This window comes from Tasmannia lanceolata, unplaced genomic scaffold (genome assembly GCF_043159265.1).
Source record: "Tasmannia lanceolata isolate RefF3 unplaced genomic scaffold, GAP_Taslan_0.1 ptg000006l, whole genome shotgun sequence".
NCBI lineage: Eukaryota > Viridiplantae > Streptophyta > Magnoliopsida > Canellales > Winteraceae > Tasmannia > Tasmannia lanceolata.
Genome location: NW_027518683.1, coordinates 336,178 through 357,347, shown reverse-complemented (window position 1 = coordinate 357,347; position 21,170 = coordinate 336,178). Strand labels below are relative to the sequence as shown.

The 21,170-nt window shown below is 41.0% G+C and overlaps 1 protein-coding gene across 2 annotated transcripts; it reads right to left on the bottom strand.

Moving 5' to 3' along the window:
• Window positions 1-3,954: 3,954 nt before the first annotated feature.
• Window positions 3,955-19,986, bottom strand: WRKY2 (WRKY DNA-binding protein 2). 2 transcript variants are annotated; one of them, XM_077381342.1, is made up of 7 exons: window positions 19,828-19,923; window positions 19,305-19,359; window positions 18,720-19,192; window positions 13,287-13,472; window positions 5,066-5,925; window positions 4,831-4,989; window positions 3,955-4,587 (listed from the first exon to the last, which is right to left on the bottom strand). In XM_077381342.1, exons 3-7 carry the CDS (start codon window positions 19,134-19,136, stop codon window positions 4,074-4,076), a joined length of 2,136 nt encoding a protein of 711 aa, XP_077237457.1. In that variant the 5' UTR covers window positions 19,137-19,192; window positions 19,305-19,359; window positions 19,828-19,923; the 3' UTR covers window positions 3,955-4,073. The 2 variants fall into 2 exon arrangements, with proteins under 2 accessions (XP_077237457.1, XP_077237456.1); XM_077381341.1 differs by lacking the exon at window positions 19,305-19,359 and having other exon boundaries at window positions 19,828-19,986.
• Window positions 19,987-21,170: the final 1,184 nt, after the last annotated feature.

The following is a 21,170-nucleotide window of genomic DNA, read 5'->3' as shown; positions in this document are numbered from 1 at the left end:
CTGTCGTCATTCTCCAACATGCCCTAATTGCACTCCACATTATACTATCATTCAACCAAATAACAGATCTGTCGTCTATTAGATGTCATGTTGTCAGCCTCGTTACAACCCTCATGCTTCCATATTAGGGTCGGGCTATGGTCGGCATGGATGATCAATACATGGGTCAACAACCATATTTCCCAACACCAATCATTCCACAGCCTCTTGCTTCACCAAGATATTTTTCTATCACTAGTTCATGTGGATCAGTGGTAATGCCAGCGAACTTGTGGGATGACTTCACCAAGATATTTTTCTATCACTAGTTCATGTGGATCAGTGGTAATGCCAGTGAACTTGTGGGATGAATCTCCTCTACTTGGCAATGGTGCTCGTGGAAAGAGTTGTAAGTAAAAGTCCTGTCCAGCAGGCATCTCACGAACCGATAGAAAAGGGTAAATAATAGCAGCCCCATACTTTGATCTCTAAGACTCAGTTTCTTCTGTCCTTTCAAAAAGCCCTACATTGATACATGCACCCCGCATATTCCATCCTCTTTCCTTGCAGTTAGACCTGGAAAACGGTTGGGCTGGGCGGACTGGGTTTGACCCGGCCCGTACGGGAACAAGTCAAACGGGCCGGGTCAAAATGACCCGGAAAATTTTACGGGTCATTGAGCTTGGACCCGCACCCGGCCCGTACGGGCCAGGTCAACCCACAGGTCACCTAGATTTTTGACGTATTTTTTAAGATTTTTTTTTGTATAGGGATTTGCTAGCCACCTTCGTCGATGCTACTTGTCGGCTTGTCGCCCATCCTTTGCGGCAAAGATCAGCAGAAGTACGATTTGTGCAAAGGTGGCTAGCAATAAATAATAATCATGCGGGTACTAAGTTTTAAATGAAAAATTACAGAAAAATGGAAGCAAAGTAGAAAAATTACGAAAAAATACCAAATTAATATACTAAAATATGACAATTACCGAAAAAACTACAAAGAAAATTCACTTATGACAATTACGGAAAAAAGGCCAAAATAAAACTTTTGCACTTCTCTACGGGCACCCGCGGGTCAATTTCAAAATGGTCACTGATTGATGACCCAGACCAGTAATTTACGGGCGGGCCGGGTGAACCCGTGGGTCCGGGTCACTTTTTGCCATGTCTACTTGCAATCTGTTAACCCCATTGTTCTCTTGGAAGCCAATCTTGTCTTGCACCCCCAAATTTGTTATTTGCACAGCTACAAAATTCCCATCGTGTTGGTTACTTATGTTTGCTATTATTTTTTCACATCTGCTAATTGTCGCTCCTCCTTTCAAATCTTAATTTCCTTTCCTAATTTCTTCTTTGATCCATTTCAGGGTGATGTACCTTTCTTAAAGTACATGTCTGGAATAATTCTTGGACTCAGTTGGTGTGCCTCGTTCCATGGGGTGCATGCCTGAGCCAACCCATTCTTGCCTATTGAGGCCTATCTTGCCCATTTTGGCATTAGTCCATTCTGACCCATCTCTTGCGTATTCTGGCATTGGTCCATTGTGACCATTTTCTTTTTCATTTCCGCGTTGGTCCATGATGACCCATTTCCGAAGGTTCGGTATTCAAAACCGGCCTAAAAACTTGCCCATTCCGGCTTGAGTCCAATTCAGTTCTTTGGGGCTCTTCGCGGCTCATCTTTCATGCGACACATTCTTCAACAACAGGCGGCAATTCATCTTCAACAATGGTTTGAACTTCAACCAATCTGTAGTTAATAGTCTAGGTCGTGTTATTAACACTTGGGCTGATATCATCAATCGTGCTAACCTTGGTATGGAAGTTATGCATGAAGGTAATGCTCACAACTTCCCTCTAGACCTAGCTGCTGGTGGACATCAATCGTAGTAGTGTCCATCAAAATTTGCAATTTTTATATATTTCTTTTGAGGTTATCTATTGTAATCAAACGTATATTGATTTCCAATCCATATACATTTGAGGGGGCATGTTAGAATATGTTGATCTCACCGTTGGATTAGTTGTGTGGTAGATTAAGAAAGTTCGTTGATAAGGCATGTAGATATATTAGAGAATAAAATCAGATCACAAGATTTGATTTGAATGGGTTAGATAGACTAGATTTGATTAGCAAAGTGAATTAGATTGTAGTTATCTCTTTCCATTGTTATCTAGATTCCATTCTATGTTTATCTTTATGTACTCTATATAAGCATATGCTATGATAAATAAAAACCATGCAAGAATTTTGTAAATTTATCACAAATATGATTGTGTGGCATGGATATAATGGGGGTACCCTTGCTGCTGAGTTTTCTTAAAGGGGCATTCTTTCAGTTCACCATTCCTCATAGAATATAGTGAGGAATGCTAGACTGAAGGGCTCCCTTGCAACAAAGAGGTGAAAGGGTGCCCCTATTGGCAGAATGGTGATGTGCATCCAATGGCGTAGCGCTTTCACCTTCTTTTTGGCAAGGGCGCCACTGAATCTAGAATTCGTCGGTATATAGGAGAGTTGATAAAGATATGGGTGTTCCATTCTATTATTATTATTAGTGCTGGTAATGGGGGACGGACAACTTTAGCGTGAGTGCAGCTGTGTGTTGGTCCTTTCAGGTAAAACGGCCACAAACAGATGAATCCAACTGAGAAATTGTATGGTGAATGGGTGAGCAAACACGTAAAGGTGGTAGGATTGAAGTACCACCTTTGATATTTGATCCACCAGCAGCAACTTCTACAGTAAGAGAAGCGGAAAATCCACCATGGATTGCTCTTGGCCCCAAAAAATTGCTTTTCTAGTCAATGAACCCAATTATCAAAATAGTAGCAATTAAATATGATATTTTTTGCTACTTCATAAAATTCTACCATTTTAAAAAATATATTAATGACTCATCCACCATTAGAAAGTCATTCTACAGCTATAAAATAGGTGTTGCTTAATGCGATCTAATCAGATTACGATGGGACACAGTAATGGGGTGAGCATGAACTCTGCAGGAACCTGATTTGTGCAACAAACAGGGAAGTGATATATTCAGTATTCACCCCTTTTTCTTACTTACATACCCGTTTGTAAGGTAGAGGGTAGTCATTAATACACAAGATGGGGCTGGCCCATGAAAGAATATATCACTTTCCAACATATGCTTTTGTGACTAATGTTTTTGTAGTTTTGTGACCCCCCTTTTTCTTTACCTGGGACAGACCTCCCACTCATGTATTTATGATTACTCTTTTACACCAGAGGCGTTGTCCCAAGTAAAAAAGGGGTGAATATATCATTTCTCTTTGTTTTCACAAAGCACATGTGTGGGCTCCTCCCGTCGATGTATATGGTCTTGGTCCCGAGCTCCATTCGTAACATCAATGCCTACAGTATTCAATAGTGTTTTTTTAAAAAGCTTTCCTCGCCCCATGATGGGGACCCCTCAACAATTTCAACACCCATTATCAGTGGGCAGAATCATGTTAAGGACAAAAATGCATCCCATTGACATGAGTTTCTGCATCCTGCCTCTAAGATCGGGTCTTGGCCATTCAAAAATCTGTACCTGTGCTTTGCCACCATTTTTAAAAACAAAAAAACAAAAAACAACCTGCAGTTTCCAGGTTGGACGCCAGAGTCCAGAAAATTATCCAGGGATTGTTGAAGGGCTAGATGGAGAAAGGCCCGGTTTCAGTTTCTGGTGGGCCTGTACATTCTATTGCTCACACTTCAAAGCGAGAGGTATGTGTATGGGGCTGTCGCAAGTAGCATAGACAGCCCTGTTGGACTACTTGAAAAGCTTGAGGGTCCTGCAAACAGTGTTAGGTTTCGATAATTATATACTCCTTGTAGCTGAATTATGGCGAAGCACTAAAGCTCCAAAGTTGGAAATGGGTACATGTCAACAGTATATGTAAGTTTATTCTAATCACATGGACGCTGCAGTTTCTTGTTACCAAAGGAAAACAGAGAAAGGGATAATGATTTAAGCTGAGCACCATTTTCTAATAGGAACTGATATTATGTCATATGGGTATTTTAAACACCTCGTATAGAAGAAACATCAATGAATTCTCCAACATATACACCTCTATTATTATTTACAGCTGAGGTCCAAGGGGCAGTCTACTCATCATCTGATGATAAACAGCTCCACCATTCGAGACAGTAGCAGTCCTGGACATGGACTCTTCCTTTGGTTCTCCTTTGGGCATCATCAGAAACCCCATCTCGTTTGTTGCCTTGTGCTGCCCCCCCATATACGAATGGGGCGCAGCAGGAATAACAGGCAACTTCCTTTGGCTGGAACCCAACCCTGCCATCATCCCAAAAGAGAAGTTTGATGAAGGTACCAGCTGCTGCCTTCCAGCTGGCAGACCAAATGTAGAGCCATCGAACCTTGGCATGCCATCATCATGGACTTGGGAGGTGTAGGCTTGGGTAGCTGACGGTGCACTGGAGGGCACAGAACTCACATGGCTGCTGTTCCTCGCAGCCGGAACATCATGATTGTGTTTGCCCTCGTATGTGGTTATCACTGACTTTAGATCATTGGACGCCCTTTCCACATGCTTCCTAACTGTGCATCCCGCATTTGTGCACTTGTAATAGCTCCTGCATCAAAAATCATATTGCTTTTTTCAGTAAGCAGTTTCATGTTTCTTTCTAACAAATTACAATAGTAAAAAGCAATTATTCGAATTTTCCTTGTATAATTTGTTGTAGGAATAGAACTATGAATGAAACTTATGTTTAATCCAGAGCCAGCTAGACTTGGAAAACCAAAGGGGCTTGGAAGTCACTGTTGTTGCTTCTGATTGAAATTTAACCCATTTCAGCACCGAAGCTGAGAGATACCTTGGATTTGGATTTCCTTTGACAACTTTTTGTCCGTACTTGCGCCAACGATACCCATCGTCAAGGATGTCAACCTCACTGGTTGTTTGGACCACGACTCTTGGTTCACGGATGGCTCTTGTTGCCCCACTTATTTCCGTGACACAGGTATCCACCTTCCTGCCAACACCATACATCTACTTAGTATAAATCCCTGTAAAAGATAACATCAACAAAGTAATTATAAGATGATGACCTTCTTTTTGACTCAGATTCATCCCCACCGTCATCATAACCCAATGATACACTCCCATGCGTTCCCCGATCATCCTCGTCATCATTAGACATGGTGGATGAGACATTGATGGCGTCAGCGGATTCAAGGCCATTCTGTGCCAGTGTGGGTGTGGATGGATCACAGAGTTCAGTAGGTACAGATGCAGATGATGCTGTCTCCATGCCATCATGCATCCAGTCAGCGCCAGCATTAACAGCTCCATTCTGTGTGCTGCTTGCCCACACCCCTCCTTCACCATCAAAACCAGAATGTGCACCGTTTCGTTCACTAATGTCCATGTCATTGGGCAAGTGAGACGAAGACCCAATGGCCGAGCGACGATTTGGAAGAGGTTGAGGGTGTTCATGGGCACCCTTATAAATGATTTCTGTAATGTGTCCCTCATGAGACCGTTCCACCTTTTTCTTCACCTGACAATTCGGATATGTACACTTATAATAGCTTCGAGGATATTCACTACCTTTCACTTGTTTCTGCCCATACTTCCTCCAATTATATCCATCATCAGAAGGTGTACCCACAACCATGGAAGGTAACTCTCCTCTCTGATCTTCGTGTCCATTCTCTTGATTGTCTGGTGGTGGAGAATGTTCAGCATTGATGACAACAGTATCAGCCATCTTTGGATTGGACACAATTTTATCAATGGCTTCTTTTTCAATGGATGAATTGGGAAAGTCGCCTAGGGAATGAAATCCTTGTTGGTTCTGAGAACAAACTTCAGCAAATTCTATATATTGAGCTCGACTAGGGTTTTCAGATTGAAATGAGACCTCTATACTGGGCAAAGACTGGTGATGGTTGGACGCAGAGGCTACCTGTAGAAGGTGAAGATCATAAGGAGCCGGAAACATTTATTGATTCAATAACAAAACAAAGAAAATTTTCAATGTAGCGAGTATATTTCCATAAATATGAACTGTTGATGAAATAAAGGTCGTGGTGTACTGGAATTGGGAACAACTGAAGTGCTGCCACTGTGCTCATGCACTTAAGAAGCAACAATGCATTTACATCGATTCAATCCCTGGTTGCACGAAGTAAGAGCATGATAGGCAGTTCTCAATAGAGTCTATACGTGCGAGCTCTTGCATGAAAATATTAAAAAAAAACTGCCCTACATTTTTCTTATCGAGTGCTCAAAGAAGCAAATCACCCAACGCATTAGCACTACGGAGGAAAATAAAAAAAATTATGACAGTTATTTATAAGAACCATGATTTTGTAGATAAAATTAGTACACCTCCATGTGCCCAAAGAAGAACCACTGAGCCAGGAATTCATGTTAGTCAGGTCCACTCCAGTGAAAGCGAATGTCCAACAGAGTGAGAAGAATATATACTTAACCCGTAAGTATATCAACCACCTCAGCCTTGTTAGAGTATGTAGAATGCCTAAGGGCATAGTTGTCTTTGTACCCGTTTCTCTCTCTTAATGTAAATACATGAGGGGGAGTTCTCCCTAACTCACTAATTCTTCTTCCATTCTTCCCCAACATGGTATCAGAGCCCTAGGGTTTTGATCCCCTAGGGACAACCATTGAGTTTTTCTCCCACTCCCCTCTCCCTAACCCACTTCTTCCTCTCCCTTCTTCTCCCACGGCTCCCTTCCCTCGACCCACCCTCGTATCACCTCCCTGCCCCCTTCTTGTAAACCCTCGCCCCTCCTCCTTCATCCCCTAGGGACAACCATTGAGTTTTTCTCCCACTCCCCTCTCCCTATCCCTAACCCACTTCTTCCTCTCCCTTCTTCTCCCACAGCTCCCCCTCCTCATATCACCTCCCTGCCCTTCTTGTAAGCCCTCGCCCCTCCTCCCTCATCCCCGCCCTCCCCCATCCCTCCCTTGCTCCCGAAACCCTTCAGCCAACCGTACCCGCCCCCCGACCCTCCATCCCTGCTTCCGTAACCCCCCCCCCCCCCCCCCCCCCCCCCCCTCCTTCCCCCTCCTTTTTTTTCTCTCCCATAAACCCCCTCCCTCTCATGCCGTAAACCCCCCTTGCCATAACCCCCTCCTCTCTGCCCCTCTCCCTGCCACCCCTCACTCTCTTTCCTTTTTTCCTCTCTTATGTCGGCCTCCTTCCCCGGTTCCGAGAGCTATCCCACACAAAAAAAAAAAAAAAAAAAAAAAACACCACACACAAACCCCCCTATCTAATGGTTTGAATCCCCTCTACCCCTCTCTCTCTCGTTTGTGTTCACGGCTTCGATTTTGGCCCCTATGTCGCGTTTCTTCGCCTTTTTTCCTTCTCGGAGCCGTGATACGATACTTGGCACCATCTAGTTTCTTCCCTTTTCTTGTCTTTCTATTTGCCGATTGTCGTGGCTGTTGTCTTGCTTATCGCCTTGTCTCCCCTGTCATTGAGGATCCCTCCATCGGCACAACCAATGAGGTCCGTGCAATACAGCCGCCTTTGACTCTTCCCTCTTCTAGCTACTCTCTTGTGGAGGGCACCTTTCCCCAGATGACTATTGTGAAATTGGATGGGACCAATTACTTGACTTGGAAAGTCGTCATCGAGACTTATCTTCTTGCTCGAGGCAAGGTTAGTCTTATTCATTAGGCTCCTCCCTCCTCTATTGATTCCAAGTATGCTCGATGGGAGCAAGAGGATGCGCTGATTCGCACCCTTCTTTAGCAGAGTATGACTCTGTCTATTGCTACCACCATGATGTTTCTTCCCACCTCGAAGCAGATTTGCTCGCTGGGGCAGGAGAATGCGTTGATTCACACCCTTCTTTGGCAGAGTATGACTCTGTCTATCGCTGCCACCATGATGCTTCTTCCCACCTCGAAGCAGATATGAGATCATACTGCCCTACACTATTCTGGTGTCGACAACCTTACTCGCATTTGTGCCACATATACTGAGTGGATACGCTTTCGTTGTGGTCTCATTACAGCCAGTTCGTCTCTCTATGCCAGCAGCTTGATCTATTTATGCCCCTCACCTCTGACCTCACAGTCCTTACCCGTTAGCGGAACCAGCTTCATGTTGTCCACTACCTTGACAGTCTGGACCCTGAGTTCATTCATCTACGTCAGCAGATCATTGGCTCCGGCTCTATTCTCTTCCTCACGGAGGTCTCTTTCAGTATCTCTCAACCGGGAGAACGATTGGCTCGGGATGTGAGGTGGATGAAGTCTACCATCTGTATTGCAGCACACATACAACTACAACTGCCTTACATAATTTTGTCGATGCCTATCAGTGGCACTGTCACTGCAGCAGACGCATGTTGTTGTTCCTGGACCTATTTCCCCCTTTCAGTGCGAGTCCTGTGAACGCGGGAAATACATCGTGTGTCTTTTCCAGCCCGAGTAATTAGTAGAGTGTCGAGCCCTTTTCAGTTAGTTCATTGTGATGTATGGGGACCCTCTAGGGTCGTGTCTTCTTCTAGTTATAAGTACTTTATTGTGTTTATTGATGACTATTCGCGTAGGACATGGTTATTTTTCTTAAAGATTGTTTTGAGATTTTTTTTGCCTTTCGTGCCTTTCTCCATGGCAATCTCATTGAGGAAGTGTACATGGAGCAACCTCCAGATTATGTTGCTAAGGGGGAGATGCCCTCATCTGTGTGTGTCCTGTGGAAATCTCTCTATGGTTTGAAACAATCTCCGCGAGCATGATTTGGGAGGTTCGGTGAGGCTGTCATGCGTTTTGGCATGAAAAATGCGCCGTAGAACATCCAGTTTTCAGCTATCAGTCTGCAGCTAATTGTATATTGTTGATAATATATGTTTATGACATTATCATCATTGGCAGTAATTCAGGGGGCATACAGAAATTGAAGAGTTTCTTACAGAGAGTTCTCCACCAAGGACCTGGGTCGCCTAAGGTACTTCCTTGAGAAAAAGATAGCATACTCTTCTCGAGGTCTCTCTATCTCAAAGAAAGTATGTGTTGGATTTATTAGATGAGACATGAAACCTTGAAATGAAATCTGCATCTGTGTACCCATGGATCCCAGTGTAAAGCTTTATTCCAGAAGAAGGGGACTTGTTGGGTGATCCGGGCAGATATAGGAGACTAGTTGGTAAGCTCATATACCTTACAGTCACTCGCCCAAACATCTCATATGCTGTAGGGGCAGTCAGTCAGTATATGAGCTCCCCACATACCTCTCACTGCGCGGCAGTAATCCAGATTCTCAAGTACTTGAAAGGCGCTCCAGGGAGAGGCTTGTTTTTAAAGGCATGGTCATATGAAGATTGAAGGTTTTTCTAATGCAGAGATTGGGCTGGATCTCCAGCAGATAGGAGATCAACTATTGGGTATTGTACCTTTGTAGGAGGTAACTTGGTCTCATGGAGAAGCAAGAAACAAGATGTCATTACCAACTCCAGTGCAGAAGCTGAATATAGGGCCATGGCACACATGAGTACAGAGCTTATCTGGATGCGTTCACTCTTGTCTGATATTGGTATTGTTCCTTCTTCTCCCTCTCAGTTGTATTGTGATAACAAGGCGGCCATACGTATTGCTACCAATCCAATTTTCTACAAACGAACGAAGCATAATGAGGTGGATTGCTATTTCATTCGTCAGAGAATCCCAAAGGGGGAGATATGCACAGTTTTCACTCGATTTGTGGATCAGCTGGCCGATATGTTTACAAAATCATTGAGTAAAGCTAAGTTGAGTGATATTTGTAACAAGCTAGAAATGTATGATATATACATTCCAGATTGAGGGGGAGTGTTAGAGTATGTAGAATCTCTAAGGGGGATTGCCCAATACCATCTAGGCCAGAATAACAAGGCTGCCATACATATTGCTACCAATCCAATTTTCTACAAACGAACGAAGCATAATGAGGTGGATTGCCATTTCATTCATCAGAGAATCCCAAAGGGGGAGATATGCACAGTTTTCACTCGATTTGTGGATCAGCTGGCCGATATGTTTACAAAATCATTGAGTAAAGCTAAGTTGAGTGATATTTGTAACAAGCTAGAAATGTATGATATATACATTCCAGCTTGAGGGGGAGTGTTAGAGTATGTAGAATCCCTAAAGGGATTGCCCAATACCATCTAGGCCAGGATTGCCCAAAGACATTATGTCGAAATTAAGATTAAAGGATATTTTAGCCAGTGCTTCTACTTCAGCTCATTGTTCGTGTTGATGGGAAGCCAATTAAGATTCATTTCGCAAATGGAATACCCTCTTTTTTTTAAAGATAACAAATTTATTAATTGTTCTAACCAGATTACATCAACAGGGACAAGGTGTCCCACCAATCCAAACATCTATAAGGCACAAAACCTGTAATAACTATACATTACCCATTGAAATGCCCCACCTCAGCAAACTGGGAACATATTAGCGCGGTTCAGATACATTCCACATCACTAAACCGACCTATATTAGGATGAGTTTCCTCTTCCCAGCAGATGTTTGCCTCCCAGAAAACATATCATGTAGATATGTGATGAGGAACATCCAAAATGATATGAAGAATTAAGGAGTTAAGACGATCGGACCCATCATTAGTGTTACAAGAGTTTTATTTAGTTTTTAGAGTGTTATTTGAGTCTTTTTAAGTCATAGGGGATATTAAAGTCTTTTTACATCAAAATAGCTTAAGTGCTTTGAGTTATGACTATTTTAAATAGGTCCCACACATGCATTATAGGAATTTAAGTGGGAGTAGGTCTTTAAGTCCTTAGAAAAGGGTAGTTTAGTCCGTAGGGTTTTTTATTTGTTTGATGTAAAGACTTTATGTTGGGTTTGTGGAAAAAAAACACTAAATTCATTTTGCTATTTGAAACTGAGAGCTTCTCAGAGAAAAAAGCTTCATCTTCTTCTTCTTCGATGAGATGCCAATGATTCTTTGGTGAGATGCCAAAGAAACTTATTGTGTGAAGCCTTGAAATGAGTAGAATACCTCTTCTTCTTTTTAATGATACAAGTAGATTACCTCTTATTACTTGTAATTTATTGTTTCTACTAATCTTCTCTCAACATTTTTGTTTTCTTCCCATAAACCACCTTCCTAGGAGCCCCAAACCTTCATCAACATCACAGAAAACCTCTTGCATTATTTTTTACCTATCTTCTACTCAAAACTCCTAAAATACCCATTGGAAGAAAAAAAAATCCAACCTTAGAAACATCATTCAAACCCATCCATGACTTGTGACCCTTTCCTTTTGCCCAGAAACTAATTTTACACCTTCCCGATATCCTTCAACAGCTTCTCAAGTCTCAACATATGTTTGCACCACTACATACCTATCCTAAACCTCCCGGTATCCTTCAACAACTTCTTGGCATGTCTACACCACTCCATATCTATATTAAACCCTGTAGAAATATTTTTCCAATCTAATCACCTATTTTAGGACCTAAACCCTTAATTTTCACCCACCCATTTCACCCCTAATGTCCCCTAAACATAAGATTTAATATCAAAGCAAAGTATTAGCCCTTCCTTCAATTGTCCTACATTGGATTTTTTTTTTCAACCCAAGCTCTCATACCAAATCTAATGCAGAATGATCGAAGGAATGACTAATACTTCGCTATGATACGAAATCTGATGTAGGATGAATCTATAGAAGGGATGCTAAGCGTGAAAAGGATGGGTAAAATTCTCATTAGGAAAAGTTACCCATGAGAACAAGCTTCTCACTCTCGGACTCATGTATAACCTATGATTTAGCCGACGCTTCGAATTTATTGTTGACACACGTGTCCTGCCGTGTCCGACACGACACGCATGTCCACCCATGTCGACACTCCTTTGGACACTTTTAAATATACTGTTATAAGTGTTAGATTTAATGTGGGTGTGTGGACACGTTTTGTGCTGTGTCAAATGTGACATTTAGTTTGATTATTGCATATCGTGTTTACCACATTTATCAGTAACTATTCTTTTATTATAAACTCTTTTGTAGCTCTTCTTTAACTAATATTTGTTGTTGCGTCATGTATACTTTCTATTTTAGCCGTGTCCCCATTTCTAAATTTTGGGGGTTTGCCGTGTCCGACACTCCGTGTCCGTGTCGACATGCGACACTCATGTCCGTGTCCACAAATCATAGTGTATAACTGCATTTGCATGCATGTGTAGGTATTCATAAGAACTATCAAGAGTGTGTCCATGTTCATTGGATCTAGAACTATGAATGTATAATAACATTTTGTGCCCCTAGAGATCTTAAAATGCCCGAAGGCCGCATATTCGAGGGGCCAATATGACTACTGTCACTTCAGTCATCACATTCAAGTGAACTCAGATGAGCTCCCCCATATGGAACGTGGTTTTACACAGAGACCTCATTCACATAATTCCATGAGGATTGAAATATAAAATGGAATAATGCATAAGATATTCATTGGTATGGCTCAGTCCATATCAAGGGGACCCAGAATTAAATGCTCATTTGGATGAGGACAGGTAAAGGATCTTCTGTTGCCAACAGCACAAAGCTGAGAATCACCAGTGATCTTTTTGCCCATATAAATTACTCAGGTAGTATATAAAGGAAACCGAAGCATCAGGAGGTTTTGTACACACATATGTTGCCTCGAGAAACAAAAGCATAGGAGCTGGAAGTCTGAACCACACTTGTAGACATATCATAAGATTAATATTGAACTATGACAAGCTACATTCCTGTCTCGTATACAAACTTATGTGCTTCGACAGTTTTCATGGGGAACTAGAAAAAGGGCAGAATCACTCTTAGTGTAAGGTACCGAGGTTGGTGTGCATGCTTTTCATATTGATTTAGCCAAGGCTTACAAACTTCACAACAATTGAAAAACTCACTGAGTGGATTCAATATTACCAAAAATTGGATGAGCTACAGGATTGTCCTGATTTATATAAAAACCTGATAGAACTTGATTAAGTACTGAAAATTTTAATTGAGTAGTGACATTTGATAAAAAAAAATTGAGAACTCAACTAGGTATTAAAAAACTCATGATCTGATGATGTGCACGCCCTTCAAACTTTAGAAACCAATTGAGTAATTAACAGAGTGCTGGGTTGGAATCATAGGACTGAAAATAACTTCTAAACCATAAATTTTAATCAAAAGATCGTTTTATCAAACAAATGTGGGAATTAAGTACATTTCCAGTTTACAATTCTTTCTGCTGCTAAATTCATGAACAGAGATTTTAGTAAATGCCAGGAAGATAAGGGAACCAGTACATTACCTTGTTAGCTGCACTTGGAAAGTATGAGGAACCTGACTCCACGTGAGGCTTGAACACAAAGGATGCAGTAGCAACATCTTCAAATGTATGATCTTTGTTTTTATCAGGAAGTGCTGAGACCGACATCAAGCTCCTACGATTGCATTGTGCAAAGGGAAATTTTCCTGTTGTCGGAGACGGTTGAGCCTGCAAAATAAGGTGTTGCAATCAATGTTAGAAAGTATACTTAATTTTAATACAGATTCATACGGACAGCCAGTTTCAAACCATGATTTTTCAGCCATAATATGTGCTCTGACTAGGATTAACATAATGAAAATAGCGTTGCACGACCCACACCAAATAATTAATTAAAGTAGACAAGACTAAAAGGTTTACGCTGGGCGTGCAACTTGGGTCAGGTCGGGATGAGCTTTTTTTAAACCCGACTTGACTTTATGGTAAAAGCTCAACCCAAATTCCCAAAAATCGACCCAAGTTGCATCCCTATGCCACTTTCTCTTGCAGTTGTTTTGTACACAAATCTACAATTTGAGGAAGAGAAGTGATATATCCGCCCCTTTTGATTACTTGGGACACCCAGCAGCAGTGTACGTGGCAATCAGCCCCTCTGAAGTCATTGATACACTGCTGCTGGGTGTCCCAAGTACTAAAAAGGGGCGGATATATCAATTCCCTTTGAGGAATTGGGTATTCTTTTACTGAGTCTATAGTCTTTGCAAGAAAAATCAATTTTTAATATTAGTAACTTCGTACCAGCCAGGTTCTAGATTTATGATAAAGACAGAATGACTGATTGTGACAAAGGTGAAGTTGCAAGTCATGAACAATAGTGATTACCCAATTATGCACAACAAGTTTGGCTATCTGAAAAGGATGTGACCAAGGTGTTTGGTCTTTGTATTTTCTGCACACCAATGCAAGGCCAACCTATGGGTAAAAAAGACAGCATACAAAGATAACAACTGGCATCCATCTGCAAAGTATCTAGTTCAATGGAAAGAATCGCTTGAATATATGTAGGCTTTATGTTTTTTTTTATAATTTATGTATGCAAATTTATATATGATAATACAATTCTCATAAGATTTTCCAACTCAAATGCATGAAGAAAAGTACATCGCGGAAAACATTCTATCTTTCTTTAAGCAACAAACATCAATGGCTAAATGATTCTCCATGTGTTACTAGGGTTGGAGCCAAACAAAAGGATTTAAGTTGTTGGCATTCATCGAAAGCCCCCTGTTTCATGGACTTAAAAGCAGATTTCCACCTACTTATCCCTCCAAGAATACACATATTGGGACAGCAATTGCAGCCATTGGAAACTAAGCAAACACAAAGGTAGAAGAGATATGAGATCTGCACGGGTTCTTTCATCAACCAAAGATTTCCTCGTGTCAGGAGAAGATTAGTTACCAGAAGCGGTAGTTAGTAAGCGGACACACATGCAAGAGCAGGAGTGGCACAAAAAGCAGAAGATAATGTATTTTGCGATATATAGAGCCTAGTAATCAAGAGAAAAACACACAAAAACCATAAGTGTCATGAATCTAGAAGAATCCACATGCTGCTGCCTCCTAAAAAATCCAATATTGACGGAAAAATATGGCCCTTTGTAATCCATGCTACCAGTAAAATTTTCTTTTCGATCCCAATCTCTTAGTCTTTCTGCTCCCAGAACTCGAACAAATACTCACTCCTTTGTGCATAGAAACAGTCCAAAAATTCCTTCAGATTTTATACAACCTTCTGTCTTAAAGAACAGAGCATGCAACTAGCAGCCAAACCACAAGCCAGTTTCCCACACAATGGAACTAAAGTTATAAACCAAAAGGTGATTTCCATGACAGCCAGATACTTCAAATTAGGTAACTTAACATATATGTGTTTGATACACACAATTATGTGCAACAGCCCTACTCTGGCAGAAAAGTGTTGTGTCCACCATAAACTCACAGAAGTTGATACTGTTGGCCTAGTGTGAGCACCAAAACTCATCCTCAAATATAACCAATAATCAGTACTAAAAAATAATTTAAAAAATATAGAGGTTTTTGTATGGAGATGCCAACAATAAAGAGCAAATCTCAGATAACAAAATGAAAAATCAATATACTGTGGTTCAAAACTAGAAAAGCTGAAAAAAAAAGAGAAGCAGTTTTGAAATCCACATGAGCTGCGAAAAAACAACTCCAGCCTTTGTAGCTTAAAAGCTTCATTTGATCATACCTCAGTCGGCGATTCCGTTTCGTTCGGCATTTCATTTTGGTCAATGGAACAAAATATTTTGGCCCTTTGGCCGTTTCGGCATTTCGTTTCGGAAAAGAAGCTACGACATTTTGGGTGGGATCTAAAGCATTCATTTGATGGGCCCTTTCATTGGTAGGGTGTCCACCAAAAATCAGCTCCATTGGATCACCTTAGGGTGTCCATTTGTGGGGCCAAAAATGGACAGATTTGTGGACAAACAGTATCTGTCCATTTTTGGCCCCACAAATGGACACCCATTGGGGATCCAATGGAGCTGATTTTTGGTAGGCCCCCCATCCATGATGGGGCCTTCCAAATGAATGGCTAACCCCCCCCCCCCCCCCAAATGGCCCCACTCCCCTGTTTCTGTGCTCGAGCGCAGATAAGCCTATCTGCGATCGAGCGCAGAAACCCTTTTCTCATATATATATATATATATATATATATATATATATATATATGTGTGTGTGTGTGTGTGTGTGTGTGTGTGTGTGTGTGTGTGCATTTGTTCCATTTTCCGAACATGAACAAAACATTTCATTCGTAACGTCAGAATGGAACGAAATTCATAACTAAGGACCATACACTTAGATCCCTTACTGTAGAACTTCTTAGATCTATACCTAAAATCTTACACAAATATGTATCCCAAACTGGTGCAAACTTATAGTTTTGCGGATGACTATCAGGTAATTTAGGAGTAATATAAGTATTTTAAATCAACGTGACAACAAATTGCATTCCCAAATCAGTATAAAGTTATAAACGGATCATAAAATAATCAAATGGAGTAAGGATTTTTCAAAGAAATGCTGATCTTCAGAGTTCAACCACCATCCAAATCATGTGCTTCCATGCAATAATTTCCAAAAGAGAACAACTATCTAATGAATAAAAATTAGACCTCGGTCAAATGTCCTAGAAAATAAGACCTCAAATAAAATACCTAAGCCCCAAACAATGCTAAAAGGATAAGGAAATAAGGGAGTTGTGAAAGGATCGAAGTAGGGTGTATAGTTGACAAGAGCATGACTGATTGGCTTAAATAGGCGTGAAAAACTGATGAGAAGTGGTTGGTTCTGTAGAAAAGAAAGGGGAAGGTTCAAAAGGTGAGATTGTGGAGGAAATAAGTTATAGAAAGCAAATGAGAAAGGGAATCAGCACCTAGGAGGGTTTGCCTTGATCATCTCCTGCAAAAAAAATGTCTGAGAGGAGGAAGAGAGTAAGCCAAAAGGAGGGAAGGAAGGGCTGTTCACATCCAAGATAATGAGAGAGAGAAATCAAGATAAAGAAAGGAATCAAGATCAAGAAAGAAATCAAGATTAAAAAAATCAAAATCAAGGAAGGAAAAAAGATAGGGGTAGAAGGGACGGCTTATGAATCCAGCCGTTGGGGATGAGAGAGCCGTAGAAGAAGGAGACGGCTTATGAATTCAATCGTGAGGGATGGGAGAGAGAAAGGATGTGAGAAAGGAGAAGGATAGGGAGAGATGTGGCAGAAGTAAAGGAGGAGAAGAGGGGGACAAAGGAAGGGAAGTCGAGAGAGGGAGAGGGGAGGAAGAGAAAACGAGAAGGGGGTGGCTTACCTTTGTCGTGAAGGTTAAGAGAGGAGGGGAGAAAAGGGGTACTGAAAGGGGTAATCAAAGGGGACAAGGGGTGTAGGTAAAAGAGTGGGAAAGGAGAGACTTGATGCAAGAGAGAGGGGATCCTTTTCGTTTTCTTCACATAGGATCTTAGGTAAGGATTAATGGGTATTTAAGAGGGGAGTAGTGGTTTAAGTGGTGGGCCCTATAGCCGGCCAATAGGATATAAATTTAGGTGTGAGGGGGTTGAAGGTTAAGTGAGATCATTGGTGGGCCCCTGGGGGATGGCCAATAAGATTAAAGAAAGGATTTTAAAATGTTTAAAAAGGGTTTAAGTGATGATGGGCCTTGAGAAAAAGACAAAAAAAGATGGGTCATTTGTTGACAAGAACATCCCCACATCTAGGATTAGTAAAAATACGAATTATAACCATAAATAAATAAACATGTCTGTCCATGAATGAACAAATCCTAGAGGTAGATCACATCACAAACACAATATTCTTCATAAGTATCTAAGATATTTCTCCACTTTGCTAAATCAACTATAAACATCTAGACATATACTCAAACCTAGACATTAAATCTATCAATAAAAGGAGTAGAACCAATTTTTATGCATCAGTTTTGTCTAGTATTGCTGCCAGCTCCAAGTTATGAAGCACTTTAAGCATTTAACATCCGATCGTTTGAGCAAATCAAGAAATTTTCAGCAGTTTCAAGATTATCTTTTGAAACCACAAATTGTTAGAATAGAAGAATTTCAAGGTATCATCCATGGAAATCAAGTGCATGATGATATCCTCCCAACATCCTACAGAAAACCACTTAATTGACAAAAAAATCAGCGTGATGGTGTCAATGGGCTACCATTCAAAAAAATAAGAAAGAAGGGAAGGGGGGGGGGCATAACTTTGGTCAAAACATCTGAAGCCACGTCACACCCAGCTACAAGGTATTTCAGGATCTGATTAGCCTGAGGGCCCATCCCACTGAAACCCCTGATTTCACAGTCCATTTCCCAAGAGTTCATTGTTCAAAAGAATAGCACCATCACTGATCGATATTCGGACCATTATAGGCTTCCGATTCCCTACTATCTCATGAAGAATAAGCACACTTATCAACTGAATGCACTAGCTTCAAAAATTTTATTGAACACGTTTAATTTACAGTTTTACTCAGAGTAAAACCCATCCATAAAATGTAAAATGGGTTGGTATGGACAAATGATCTTCCACCAGATCATCCAAAATGCAAGTACAGTATGTTGTTGGAAACGTTCCAAATTGGGTTGAGACCCATTCTCAACTTTGTCATGGTAAATAAACAGATGTGCTAACAGCTTTTTACAAAGTTCGTCCGAAATGTACGGATGATAAGTTGTAGGAATTATTAACAACTCTTTGAAACCCGCCTCTTCCAGCTCTCCCCCAGTAAACAGGAGACATGTTGCATAGATTCACAGCGATCACTATTATTTCCTCTGCAGTCTGTTTTGACTCAGTTTTATCACTCCCAGTAAACAGCTCAGATAAAAATGACTGGGAATATCAATAAAGAGAAACAATTGGAGACTTCCAAGTACTAAATCTTACCAGAGAATTTGAAAGGAAAACCGGAGAGTCCAGCAATGTTGTTGGGCTGATGCCTGGAGAAAGCACATAAGGAGACAGAACTTGTGGAGATAACAAGTTAGCAGGTCTAACTCTTGCAGTATTCAGCCTGGGAGCATTAAATCCAGCTCTTGCCGCCATCCTCTCAGCAAGAGAACTCGACCTGTGACCGGAAAACATCGTTGATCCTGACAAACTATCACCACCTTCAACTTCATCTTTCTCATCCGTTAAATTCACAGCCACTTTCTGCTTTTCAGTTCCATTCTCTGCTAGAATCTCTGACAAAGATCTAGAGCTGAAATCATCGCCCAGGAGTGAGGAGAAGAATGTCCTTGGGCTCGGATTCGGAGGGACCCAATCGCCGATCAAGCCAATATTTTCATCAATCCCAGCCATGACTGTCTAAATTCAGCAAGAAAGCAGGAGAGTTGTAAAAGAAACGAGCCTGATTCCTGAAAGAGAAAAATGAAGCCCCGATTGTAATAAGGTGAAAAATGGTAGAAATCTGTAGAGAGCAGAGGCTCTTAGAGATGCAGAATAAAAAATAATTAAAAAAAACGGCACCTTGAAATTCTGCCCAAAGAAAGCCTTCCGATATCAATCACAGATTATAAAAATTCTGAATGTTTAAAGGGACCCAATCAGCCGAAAAATGGGAGATAAAATGAAAAGGTGAGTGAGGATTCAGGAAGATGTAAAAGAAACCAGATAATTTCAAATCAAACACATGGGAGATCGAAAAGGAAAAATGTGAGCAAAGTAGATATCTGAAAGGTCTAAAAGAAATGAGCATGGTGAAGAGTAATACAGATCTGTGGAGACAGGACCAAAAGCCATCAAAATCAAATTAAAGACCCAATAACTCAAATGAAGGAGATCAAATAGATCCAGGAGGAGGAGAAGAAAAACCCCAAAAGATATATCAATACATCTAAAATCAATCCAAGGCAAGGCCCTAAAAAATTGAAGAAACACATGAAATGAAGAAAAAGTTTGAAAACAAATATAAAGAAAAGCAAATGATGATTGAAAAAAACAATGATTAGGCAACTAAAAAGTGGAGTCCAAGCAAGAGAATGAATGAGACCTGAGCAGATGGGATTTGTGCAGAGAAAAATATCTCCCTTCGTATCCTGTCTTGAGGAAAAATTGAGAGAGAAAGGGCGGTTTGACCGAGACCGGAATTTAGGGTGGAGTCGTTGAGCTTTTCTCATCCCTTCCTTTTCTTGGCCTTTTCTTTTCTGGAAACAGCTCGGAGACATTTCCACCCCCCCTGCCACGTGGCTCCTTCACATCGCCACCTCAATCGTGACAGCCTGTTATACCGTTTGCCACGTGGACATTTTAGCAGCATACATAAATCTAAGGAATTCAAATTGAGTAAGTAGTAATTACCTAATGGAATGGGGGTCCTACTCCTGTAGTTTGATGATCGATATTTCCCATGTTAAAGACATCATTATAATAAATGTAAATGTAAATGTAAATGTAAATTGATTTCGCCTTCCTACCTGCTGTCCATTACATTTATCATTTTAAATTGATTGATGAAGGGTCATTTACAAGGCCAATTTTGGCGTGGCTTTTGCGCCCACAATGCTACATTGCTACTTTCAAAATGTCTTCACGTAGCCTTTCGCGAAACATTATTTTTCCCCGTTTGGTTGTTCGTGCTCTTATGGGGAAGTCCGAAAAGGTGGTACCAGAATAATTGACCTTCTCAAATGCTCGAGGTCTCATGCAACAGCCTTGTGGATGGTACCTAGCAAATCCCTCATAAAATATGTATTTAATAGTTAAAGGAGCGTGAATTGGCGTAAACTTGGAGGTGGCCCATAGTCGTGAATGATTAGCTCACCATAACAGCTGAAAGGAAGCATAGTTAATAAGACAGTCTGCCAGATTGCAGATTGCCTCCATCCCACGTTTCGATTCTCAACACGACAGAGAAAGATGCAGTTATGGACATTTCATATGACGTTCCAGTGCAAATACACTACAAAATGTATTTAGATCATCTAACCCCTTCCATTTGTTAGTCCCCCCTAATCAAAAGGGTTATGATCATCTTATGGACAGGTAGGCTCTCTCTCCTGCATGGACCAACACATTAGCACCGTCATCTAAATAAGTGGGCCCTACTTTACTTTCTTGTGGGGGTGTCTTTTACAAAGAAATGCACACCCACCCACCCATCATGTAAATTCTCCAACCACTTTTCATCACACTCACAGAATAAGACAAGGAATTTGCTAGCGATCAAGGCATTTCACAGACCGGCTGTTGCATGAAACGCCTTGTGCGATAGTCCCTACCCAACCCAATAAAACAAAAAGAAAATAAATAAATATGGAAATGGCGGGCAACCATAGATCAAGCTTGATGAAAAAGACTTCCTTAATTTTGCAATTGAAATCTTCATCTGCCACA

Excerpts from the sequence above, each read along its gene's own strand:
- WRKY2 (XM_077381341.1), bottom strand. The coding sequence starts at position 19,136 with ATGGCTGGGATTGATGAAAATATTGGCTTGATCGGCGATTGGGTCCCT. Across the intron at positions 5,926-13,286 it reads TTCCAAGTGCAGCTAACAAG|GTAGCCTCTGCGTCCAACCA; the intron begins GTAATGTACTGG and ends CACCTTCTACAG. Across the intron at positions 4,990-5,065 it reads GAATCTGAGTCAAAAAGAAG|GAAGGTGGATACCTGTGTCA; the intron begins GTCATCATCTTA and ends TGGTGTTGGCAG.